The sequence below is a fragment of the Pelophylax lessonae genome (assembly GCF_965119305.1).
Source record: "Pelophylax lessonae genome assembly, chromosome: 10".
Lineage (NCBI taxonomy): Eukaryota > Metazoa > Chordata > Amphibia > Anura > Ranidae > Pelophylax > Pelophylax lessonae.
Window position 1 is genome coordinate 35,964,237 of NC_138777.1, and position 12,500 is coordinate 35,976,736.

Sequence of the window (12,500 nt, forward strand, 5' to 3'; positions counted from 1 at the left end):
ACTGCAGGAAAGGGCACTGGGGGGCAATGTAATGTGAATTTATTTTATTTTGAACGGTATCAGTGTGTTTGGTGTGTTTTACATCTGAATTTGCCGCCGGTTCCACCCCCCGGCGGACGTCACGTCGTCGGAGACGGAAGCCTGGGGCTCGCAGACGATCGGGAGGAAGCTCCGCCGCCGCATACCGCCCGCATTCTTTCGCTGGATCCCGGAGAAAAGGTAAGTAAAACCTCTACCAGGTTCCAGGGATCTTCCTAGCGGTACCCCGAGTGTGGCTCGGGGTTACCGCTTTTGGCTCTAAAATCTAACCCCGAGTCACGCTCGGGAATACCGCTAGGAAGGTTAATCTGCCTTGCTTCAGTAAGGGGAATGGATTATATTGTTTAATGGTTAATTAGCGGTGGCGTCTCTATTCTGTTCCATATATATTCAGCGGCAGGGCTTGCTTTCCTCTATTAATAATGGGATTCATTTCTCAACAGTTACTCATAGTCATTCTTTATGTAGCTGCTTAATTAAAAAAAAAGACAGGACTTGTGGGTCATAACAAATCTGAAAAGTTTTTTCCTTAACCATACAGTGGCAAAAAAACAAAAAACAAAAAAAAAAAACATGAATCATTGATTTTGGATTTTTTGTTTCTTTATTTATCAGGGTCATAGTTTATTATGTTCCTTAATTATTCAAGAACAGAGGTATTTTGTTTGATAAATATTAAGGGCAAGATGTATCCTGTCCTATAAATAACAAGTAGTAGGGCCTAGTTTGTACAGTAATTAAGCAGGGGTGGAGCTTATTTTCTATCATGACTAATAAGTGGCAGGACATGTTTTGTTCTTTGTTTAATCAGCAACAAGGCTTATTTTTGTTCATTGATGATTGAGTTGAGTGTTCAGCGATTAATAAGTCGTTTACTGAGTGCTCTTTTGTTGGATAGTTAATTAGGGAAAGGTATGTCCTGTTTAGTATATAATCAGGGGTGGGGCTTATTTCCTTTCATGACTGATCAATGGCAGGGCTTACCTTGTTTATCAATTAAACAGGACCATGGCTTATTTTGATTATTGATTATTCAGGAGCAGGGCTCTTTGAATTATCAGCAGCAAGCCTTATTTTGTTAATTGATTATTGAGAATTTCTCTTTTGTTGGATAGTTAATTAGGGAAAGGTATGTCCTGTTTAGTATATAATCAGGGATGGGGCTTATTTTCTTTCATGACTAATCAGTGGAGGGGGTTATTTTGTTTTTCAATTAATCAGGACCATGGTTTCTTTTGATTGTTGATTATTCAGGAGCAGGGCTCTTTGTTGGATAGTCAATAAGCTAAAGGTATAATTTGTTCCATCATTATTCAGGATAGTTTTTATTTTTAAAAGAGTTGTAAAAGTAGAAGTTTTCTTTTTTATCTTAATGCATTCTATGCTTTAAGATAAAAAGCCTTGTGTGTGCAACAGCCTCCCCAGCACCCCCTTATACTTACCTAAGCCCCATCTCTATCAAGCGATGTCCACTTCAATCAAAGGCAATTAACCAATCAGAAAAGAGCAGTGGTGGGGCCAAACTGCAGCTTCGTGTCTGAATGGATGCACGGAGCTGCAGCTCAGCTCGTGTGTCCCCATAGCAAACTGCTTGCTGTGGGGGCACTCGACAGAAGGGAGGGGCCTATGAGCTGTGAAGCAGGACCTGAGAAGAGGAGGGTCTGGCTGGGCTACCCCGTGCAAAACCAACTGCATAGAGCAGGTAAGTAGAACATGTTTGTAAAGGCAATTTATTTTGTTCCATGAATAATCAGAACACAGTTTATTTTGTACCTTGATCAGCCATGAGCAGATATCTCTCTTGATTTAGGAGCAGGGCCCATTTTGTTCAATGATTAATTAGAAGTTGCATTTATTTTGTCATTTAAAATCAACAGCAGCATTTTTTGCTTTAGGAAAATTAGAGGTAAAACAAAATCATCAAATTTTAGTCCATGGCTTGGAGATACTAAATACTAAATAGGAAATAAAGCTTTCAATGACAAGGGTGAAGAAAAGTATTATTTTATCGTTATTGATGTGTATATTACCTGGGACACATTATCTTCATTGCAGTCATCGTACCTGGCGACATCCCCAGATAAATACATAGGGGCCGGTAGAAACTCTCTTGATTCTTCAGGGCCGCCAAAACTGTTTGGGTAATAGTTTGGTGCCTTTCCTTAAAGAGCAATTCCAGAAAACAAGTAAAATTGTTTGTGATTTAATTTTCTCCTGAGGTATATCTTACCTGAAGGTTTTTTTGTGTGTAAATATTCTGGTTTCTTAATAAAGTTGGTCTTGTTTTACTCAAACATTGGTTCTGTCTGATGCTTGGGGTAAGTTTTCTATCTGCAGTCCTAACCTAATATACTGGTACTGCCTGGTGATTAGGGAGATTTGGGCTTAAATTTCTATATTCTGGTTCTAGACAGGAGGAAGCTTTAGTTTGGCAGAGATACCCAGTTGGAGTGTCTGGAAGCCGTCACAGTATGTATGATACATCTAAATATGTATGTTCCAAATAAAGGTTGAATTGGGAAATGCTTCGGCCATAGAAAATTCATATAAATTAGGCATTGAGAAATGTGCTACACCCATGTGGGAATGGTGAAACATTCTAAATAAAAGGCCAGCAACATAATCTGAAAGGACTCCATATCAACATAACAACAAGGAATTTCTGTGACAGAGGGGCCTTCAACAGACCAAAGGGGGAATTTTACCTGTGAAGAATGCTAAAGACCAATTTTTTGCAATCGTAGAGTAGAGCCTGGGATCCTGGTTGCCTACGGGGATCATGAAGCTACTTTAACCTGAACTAAGTGACTTTTAGCGTATTCCTATTGTACACAAACCATTGTTCATGCTCATTGTCTAGGAAGTTTAGGTAGTGTGTGCATTTGTCATATGTATATCTGTCAGTCTTGTATTGTTTATGTATTGTAAATAGTTTGTATGTACAGCTTTTTTGTTTAGTAAAGCACATTAATACATTACAGAGGTTTTTTTTTGCTTCCCTGCTTTTACTGCAAAGTGACCTAAAAGACAAAGCAAAACACAAATGAACCAGAAAACTGCTAGTTGTAGTCAGGTAACATCATAACTATTAGAAAGACTACTCAATTAATCTTAAGTTCCCTGCTACTGTCAGATATCACAGAGCTCCTTGACATGTTGGTAGGATGTGCTTGTTTAGTTTTAGGCATTTAGGTTGAGTGTTAAACAGTAGTTTAGGTATTAGGTTGTGTTTGATGAAGAAATAATGCTCTCTCTTCTGGGTGCAAAAAGAGAGGGCTCAATCTTGGAACCCCAAGCTTTGTATTGTGGAATTTATAACCTATACAATACCTTGGTTGTTACCCATCGCCATACAACCATCTCTTTGATAGTTTGCTACTTTCGCTTGCTTGGGACAATTTACTGGGATCTGTTGGTGGTTAACGCCTAGCCTATACCTCAGGGCATCTGGATACGAAGCCATGCGTGCCTAGGGGAAAAATGTCAAATAGTCTGTTAGTACATAAGAATTTAGCATAGACATTTGTGCTAAGGACCACCACAAGCCAGCCAAAGCCATTTTGTGAAGCATACAGGTAACTAATCAGCTCCAATGAATGCTTGTTAGATTTATGGCAGCTGATCACTTAAAGTCCATTTCTCATTGGATATAAAGCTCATTCCCACTATACAAATTAGACTCACTTATGATTGAGATGCTTGCAGTTTGATTGTGGTGTTGATTTACTAAAGGCAAATAGACTGTTGCACTTTGCATGGTCAATTTCCCCAGAGCTTAGTGAATGAGTTGAGGATCTGTTGAATTCCATTATCCAATCATGTTCAAGCAAAAATGCTGTTTTTTTATTCTGTTTGCACGTGATTGGGTATTCCTTCATTCATTAAAATCTGTGAAACATTTCCTTGCAAAGTAAAACTTCCCTTGCAAAGTGAGCAGTCTGTTTGACTTTAGTAAATCAACCCCAGAGTGTAGTGGACTATACCACCCAGAATTTGAATCTTTGATCCAGGAAATAAGATTGGAAGTGATATTCTTCTTTGAAGTGAGATACTAGCAAACACTGATCTGATGGCTCCAACAAGTGAGATGGTATGTTTATATAAACAATTAATAAGGACTATTACCCTAGAGCAGCCTCTCTCAACCTTTCTACCCTGGAGGAGCCTTCAAAATAATTTTGAGACCTCAGGCAATCCCTGATAAAAAAAATATTTCATCTACATTTTACAATAAAATAGCTAGACAAGCAAGTTGTTGAATGGTTTTTAAGTAAAAGAATAAAGAATATGATATACATAGGATATTTGACACCCAGAGCTGACTATTTTACAACACTCCCTTGCTCAATAAATTAGTAATAATCAGGAAAATGAATAAAAACAGCCAGAGAAAAAGTTTGTGAATATTGTTGTGTCTCTAGACTTATAAAAGGTAAAGTGTTGCTTTACATGGTGGTGATTGGAGAAAAGCCCCCTTGCACTGCTGATCAATGTAGAAGTCAGTGTAAGGGGTCACTTCCTTTTCAATGATTTTTATTGAGTAGAGTAAAGGAACAATAAAGTACTTAATAGTACAAATCTATGTGAAATAATGGTGTTACAATGAAGATTATCAAAACCATCACAATCTGATCATGTAACAACTATACCATATCATAGTAACAGTTTCTGACCGTCTCCACCCAGAGGGGCATGATAGAGACTTATGAAAAAGCACGGAGTGCAATGGTCTAAGTAGTCCATTCGCTGTAGGCATAGTATTGTTGATACTAACATTTATGGCCGTTCAGGATTATTATGCATATAGGGTTCCAAAAGGGGAATGAAGGAGGGGTAGGGGGGAGAATCTTGTAGAGTGACTTCGAAATTTGCCAACACGAGTCCAGAAAAAAAAACACATTTACAAGTATGAAGTTGGGCTAAGGGTAACCTTGAAGCAGACTATTGAGCATTCAGAGGAAGATCAAGACAAAGTTAGATTTATAGAAAAAGATAAGAAAAAGAAAGGAATGTAAAAGGAAAGAAGAAGAAAGAACAACTGATCACCACAGTTTAGCCCACCAACCCCACCCCACACCTCATGAGGACTGGAGATAACTAATCCAGGGATTCCAACCCTTTTCCAAGCAATGTTGTTGGGTGAAGGCTCACTTCTACATGTAGGAGATCAATTTCAAATTGCTCATTGTTCAAGGAACCCCTGGTACCCTCTTCAGGAACCCTGGTTGAGAAAGCCTGCCCTAGAGGTAAACTTTTTGTCCTTCTCAGAATATTGCTCTGATGGACAGAGGATTGGAATAATTATATGTTGAGGATTAGGGATAAAGAGAACATTTAGCAGATCAAATATAGGTTGACAACTGTGGACAAAGAGATTGGCGGGTTTGAACAACTTATCAATATACATGTGTTCTTAGAAAGTCACTGTCTTTCTGTGCTTTCTACACACCATGGAAAAGATCTTTGAGTATTGACGTCAAGTACTGTGGCACCTGAAAAGTGTTCATCCATTGCTCTAGTCCTGGGGAACCTGTCAATTCCCGTGACTGCTGTCCCCATTTAGCAGCTCTCCAAAGACCATCATTGGATGGATGATCCAAATACCATCATTGAATGGATGATATGATGTTTTTTCATCTACTCATTAATCAAGAACTAATCTTTGACTGACTGTGGGACATTTAATGGAACATATAATTAATGCCCACTTAGATGCAGAGTTAGTAACTCACTGCCAATATCTAATGCTAAATGTTCCTATGAGGTTACTTGCATTTACTAAATCTCATTCTATGTGCCTCCTCTATTTTGGATCTCAAAAACACATGCATATGGGCTCTACCCCTACTCTACTTCATTGGTATAATATCTCAAAAAATGCTCAAAACAGAAAAGTACTTAACCTAATTTTTTTTGTTGACAGCTCCCAATTGAAAAAAACACCTATATCTTTATTCTTCATAAAAATACAAAAATACATGAATTCGTACACATAAGACACTAGGACACACATAGGGCTCTTTCACACGGAGCGGACCGCATTGCGATCCGCTCCGGCGCTTTTTTTTTTTCACGGAGCGGATGACATTTGTGTCATCCGCTCCGTATGTCCGCATATCATCCCATCCGTTTGCGGATGATATACGGACATAATGTAAGTCTATGGGCATTGCGGATGTCAGCGGATGACACCGCTGACATCCGATTTTTCTTCCTTTCCGTTTTTTGCACGAGGAAAAATAGGGTTCTGTTCCGTTCCAAAAAACGGAACAGAACTGAAAGGAAGAAAATCGGATGTCAGCGGATGGTATTCCGCTGACATCCGCAATGCCATTGACTTACATTATGTCCGTAAATCATCTGCAAAAAAATAGGATGATTTGCGGACATACGGGGCGCCCGTGTGAAAGGGCCCATAGGTAGATTAAAAGCAACCAGCTGCCCAAGCTCCACTTGAACATTTGAGCATTATACAGTATGGCAATTTGTACACATCATAATATCAATATATATATAGGTTGGGCAGCTGGTTGCTTTTAATTTACCTATATGTGTCCTAGTGTCCCATGTGTATGAATTCATGTATTTTATGAAGAATATTGGTGTTTTTTTTTCAATTCGGAACTGTCAAAAATAAGTACTTTTCTCTTTTGAGATATTATACCAATGAAGTAGAGGAGGGGTAGAACCCATATCCATGTGTTTTGTTTTACTGTGCAATGTTGTGGAGGGCTCCCCACCAGACAATAAATATGTGTAATACAGACCTAGCAGGATTGGGTTTGGGTTTTTTCAGATTTTGGATCTTTACACCTTATTAGTGGCCACATCTAGATTGATGTATAATAGATTACCACAAATAATCTCCATTTAAATGAACTACTAACTTATTATGAGACGTTCAGTGCTGGATTATATTGAAAGGCAATTTTACATGTATAACCTAATGCTACTTCATTTGAAGTATTAATATTGTCACACATTAGCAGGGATAATGAATTTACATTCCTAAACTGTTTTGAACTACACTGCTCAAAAAAATGAAAGGAACACTTTGAAAACACATCAGATCTCAATGGGGATCTATACTGATATGGACTGGGTAATGTGTTAGGAACGAAAAGATGTCGCATCAATTGAAGGAAATGAAAATTACCACCCTACAGAGGGCTAAATTCAAAGACACCCTGAAAATCAAAGTGAAAAAATGATGCAGCAGGCTATTTCATTTTGCTGAAATTTCATTGCAGCAACTCGAAATGGTACCCAGTAATTTGTATGGCCCCCACGTGCTTGCATGCATGACCGACGTCGGGGCATATTCCTAATGAGATGACAGATGGTGTCCTGGGGTATTTCCTCCCAGATCTGAACCAGGGCATCACTGGGCTACTGAGCAGAGGTGTAACTTGGTGTGTCAGATGGACCGAAAAATAATGTCCTACAGGTGTTCTATTGGATTTAGGTCAGATGAGTATGGGCCATTCAATGGTATCAATCCCTTCATCCTCCAAGAACTGGCTGCATACTCTTGCCACATGAGGCCGGGCATTGTCATGCACCAGGAGGAACCCAGAACCCACTACACCAGAGTAGGGTCTGACAATGGGTTCAAGGATTTCATCCTGATACCTAATGGCAGTCAGTGTGCCATTGTCTAGCCAGTAGAGGTCTGTGCATCCCTCCGTGTATTTGCCTTCCCAGACAATCACTGACCCATCACCAAACCAGTCATGCTGAACGATGTTACAGGCAGCATAACGTTCTCCCTTGCATCCCCAGACCCTTTCACGTCTGTCACATGTGCTCAGGGTGAACCTGCTCTCATCCGTGAAAAGCACAGGGTGACAGTGGCGAACCTGCTCATTTTAGTGTTCAATGACAAATGCCAATCAAACTCAACCATGCTGGGCAGTGATCACAGGGCCCACTAGAGGACGTTGGGTTCTCAAGTCTGTTTTTGATTGTTTGGTCAGAGACATTCACACCAGTGGCCTGCTGGAGGTAATTTTGTAGGGCTCTGGCAGTGCTCATCCTGTTCCTCCTTGCACAAAGGAGCAGATACCGGTCCTGCTGATGGGTTAAGAACCTTCTAAAGCCCATCCAGGTCTCCTAGAGTAACCGCCTGTCTCCTGGAATCTCCTCCATGCTCTTGAGACTGTGCTGGGAGACACAGCAAACCTGTGCCACCCTGGAGGAGTTGGACTGCCTATGCAGTCTCTATAGGGTTCAGGTATCGCCTCATGCTACCAGTAGTGACACTAAACCTAGCCAAATGCAAAACTAGTGAAAAACAGTCAGAAAAGATATGTAGGGAAAAAAATGTCAGTGGCCTCCACCTGTAAAACTATTCCTGTTTTGGAGGTTGTCTCATTGTTGTCCATCTAGTGCACCTCTTGGTAATTTTATTAACACCAAAGCAACTGAGATGGATTAACAACACCCTCTACTACTTACCTGACCAAATAAATATCCGGGAATTTAATTGACTTGATGCTACACTCTAGGTAAAAAGTGTTCCTTTAAATTTTTTGAGCAGTGAATTTTTGTATATAGTTTGTCTACGATTCCAGAGAAGGAAAGATTAGCTATTCCCGGTGGACATGTTGACAGTAGAAGAGTTCTTCTGCCTTATATTGGGGATTTACAGCTAATGGGTTTAAAGGGAATGGGTATACCTTGGTAATTTTAATAATGTTGTACAATAATTATGTTTTTTTTTCCTCTGAAGTTTAATAATGGATCTTGCTAGGAGAAATCCTAATGGTGGCACAAGTCATCAGTAAAGGGGCATTTGGAAACAGAGAAATGTAAGAATTATTTGTAATGGGGTCATAATGGCAGTGATCTCTAACAATCTCCTGAAGGATTTCCCCAGTCTCCAACAAATTCTACAGCATGTCCACAGTCTCTGACCATCATTTTATAGCATGCACAAAGTCTATGATCATCTCCTGTTGCATGTCTGCCATTGTCAGTAAAGTCATGCTTATGCCCGGGCTTGAAGGACTGCACATGCGCAAAGAATGGTCCACAGAGCTGTGCACATAATCAGCGATGTTCACACATCTACATTGGCACGCACATTTGAATTGACTTGGTGTAAAACACTGTAGGACTCAAGATTATTGCTGAGTGGTTGTCAGCTCCTGTGACCCGTGATCTTTGTATCACCTGCTGCCTGTCTGATCATGTTCCTGCCTCCTGTGACAACATCCGCCACAAGTTACTTTTCCTCGGCTTCATCACAAGATCCAGTTCTTCTGCTAGCCAGGACTTACTACAGGCATCTGTGCCACATCATGTCCTGTCCTACACTGTCATCAATCTCGGGGGACAAACAGGACAGGAGGAGTAAGTAAGAGCCCTCTCATCCTTTTCCAGGTACATAATAGCCGTCTTTGATACTTCCTGTAGCAATACATTTATCATTGCATTTATATTATGTGTGGCCCTTTGGTGGGAACATATTTGAGGTCCTCTAAGTTGACCACCACTACTCTACACAAACTAGGGCAACATGGAAGGAAGCCAATGACAGCAGCAATATAGGTTTTTTGGAATTGTGGGAAACCCAGGGAACCCACATCAACACAAGGACATACAAAAATTAATGCAGGCAGGGACCCTGGTGGCATTCAAGCCCAGGACCCACCTTAGCCACCTTGCTCCACATGATTACAGATCATGAACTCAGCAAGTATGCCGACTTAAAATCAGTGCATGGAGGGGAACATAGAGGAAATGCTATTATATCAGACTCAATCAGGGGAATCTATAAAAAAAGGAGCATCCAAAATCTGGAGCAGCTGCGCATGGCAACCAATCAGCTTCTATCTACAGCTTGTCCTATGAAGCTTTGAAAATGTAAGATCGAAGCTGATTGGTTGCCATGCACAGCTGCTCCAGATTATGTAGTAAATTTCCCCCACTGTGTTTGCAGATACAGCATTGTTGGTTAAAGGGTTAATTTCATGCTATAGGCCAGGGATATGCAAACTGTGGCCCTCCAGCTGTTGCAGAACTACAAGTCCCATGACACATAGCAAGTCTCTGAGAGCCACAAGCATGACACCCAGAGGCAGAGGTATGATGGGACTTGTAGTTTTGCAATAGCTGGAGGGACACAGTTTTTTATATACAGTACCTGCTATAGGCCCAAAACTTTAAAATGCATCCAGTAGTGAAAACCAAACACAACTAAAATGTTTTACTTAATTTTCATATACATGAGATGTAATGATCTGATGCCCAGATTGATTTAATTCATGCTTGGGTAAATTGTTGACTTATTTGGCTGTAATGTGACCTGTGTGTGGCCCCCATGTAACTGTATAAGTGGTATCTTACATGCAGTATCTTGTCAGGACTGGCTTCTATTCCGGGTACCATATTATGAGGGGAAAATGCGATCTGTTCAACTTCAGCAAAGTAATTCTCTGGATTTTTGTTTAATGTGAACCTGCCCACTGGGATCAATGGGAACTGTTCATGTGGCCAAACCTGCAGCAAAATGAAAAAAAAAAAAAAGACAAAAATTAGTAAATCCTCCTTAAAGCATATGTCAATAAAAAAATATACTTAGTACATCTCTCGAATACACACACATTTTCTCAAGCTTTATCCCTTTAAACACGATGCAAGTATAGAAAACTGTTGCTTTGTCAGAAACTAAAGCGTACTCTAACTAGGGAAAGACCGATTATACCGATATATCGGGAGCCGATATGCACTTTCCCCGATATATCGGTATCGGTCCCGGAACTGGCCGATATTTTTGTGACCTCATTCTGCCTTCTTAGGCCGCCTCCCTCGCCTTGGACAGCCTCGTCTGGAGTCGGGACTAGTCTCTGTATCACAGCCATACACCCACCCTCAGCAGCCCGGTGCCAGCCAGCCACCCACATCCACAGGCTCTGTACCAGCCAGCAAACAACAGGCACTGTACCAGCCAGCCAGCCACAGGCACTGTACCAGCGAGTCAGCCAGCCACCCACAGGCCCTGTACCAGCCAGCCACAGGCACTGTACCAGCGAGCCAGCCAGCCACCCACAGGCCCTGTACCAGCCAGCCACCCACAGGCCCTGTAAGAGCAAGCCACAGGCACTGTACCAGCCAGCCACCCACAGGTCCTGTACCAGCCAGCCACCCACAGCCCCTGTGCCAGCTAGCCACCCACCACAGGGTGCCATAAAGCCAGCCACCCACCACAGGGTGCCAGCAAGCCAGCCACCCACCAACCACAGGGTGCCAGCCAGCCAGCCACCCACCCACAGACAGAGTGCCAGCGAGTCAGCCAGCCACCCACAGGCCCTGTACCAGCCAGCCACAGGCACTGTACCAGCGAGCCAGCAAGCCACCCACAGCCCCTGTGCCAGTCAGCCATAAAGCAAGCCACCCACCCACCACAGGGTGCCAGCAAGCCAGCCACCCACCAACCACAGGGTGCCAGCCAGCCAGCAAGCCACCCACAGACAGGGTGCCAGCGAGTCAGCCAGCCACCCACAGGGACTGTACCAGCCAGCCACAGGCACTGTACCAGCGAGCCAGCCAGCCACCCACAGGCCCTGTACCAGCCAGCCACCCACAGCTCCTGTGCCAGCCACCCTCCCACCCACCACAGGGTGCCAGCCAGCCACCCACCACAGGGTACCAGCCAGCCACCCACCACAGGGTGCCAGCAAGCCAGCCATTAAGCATTAAACAAAAATGAACATGTTCAGTACCAGATTTGTGTCAAAAATTGTCTTTATTTTTTCAAAACTTTAAATTTACAAAATATCGGTATCGGCCCTGAAAAGAACATATCGGTCTATCCCTTACTCTAACCTTCCTATTTGACATGACAACACAGCTCATAATTCCTAGGCATGTGGTGTCAGCCCTGCACACTTAATTTCTGATGGATTACAAGAGAGACAGACCTCTCCTCAGCCCCCCCCCCCCCCCTCCCTCCACCTCCACAACCCCTCCTTGTGCACAGGAAGTTATTAGCTTAAAGGATCTCTGCCAAATTCATAAGGTATTTTTTGCACTTATTGAATGGATAAAACATGTTTTCAGGGACTGTTTACACCAGAAAACTGTAAACCTGCGTTCCATGCACATTCCCTGCACTGCATTCAAAATGCACTGCAGTTACAATCTTCAGCAGGTATCAGCATTAACCTCCCTGGCGGTATGATTATGTCTGGAATTACATACCAAAAGCGGTACAATTCTTTTCATGGAAATTTGGCGTTATGTATTATAGGCCTATAATTCTTAGTAATTACTGACTTAAACCTGACCAAAACAAGAGTCTAGTAGACATCCCAGATGTGATAAATTTGAAACACAAACGCATGAATTATAATCGAATCAATAATATTATTTTATTATTTAATATATAATATATATAATAAAATTATATTATTGATTAGATTATAATTCATGCATTATATATTATATATAGATATATG

At 41.7% G+C, this 12,500-nt stretch overlaps 1 protein-coding gene across 1 annotated transcript in view; it reads right to left on the reverse strand.

Moving 5' to 3' along the window:
- LOC309565923 (uncharacterized protein) overlaps window positions 1-12,500 on the reverse strand; it is a 150,442-nt gene that overhangs the window by 85,098 nt on the left and 52,844 nt on the right. Inside the window, exons 8-10 of the mRNA XM_082270953.1 lie at window positions 10,390-10,542; window positions 3,370-3,508; window positions 2,070-2,200 (exon numbers count right to left, since the gene is read on the reverse strand). Coding sequence (XP_082127079.1) covers window positions 2,070-2,200; window positions 3,370-3,508; window positions 10,390-10,542 — 423 coding nt within the window. The remainder of the gene's footprint in view (window positions 1-2,069; window positions 2,201-3,369; window positions 3,509-10,389; window positions 10,543-12,500) is intronic.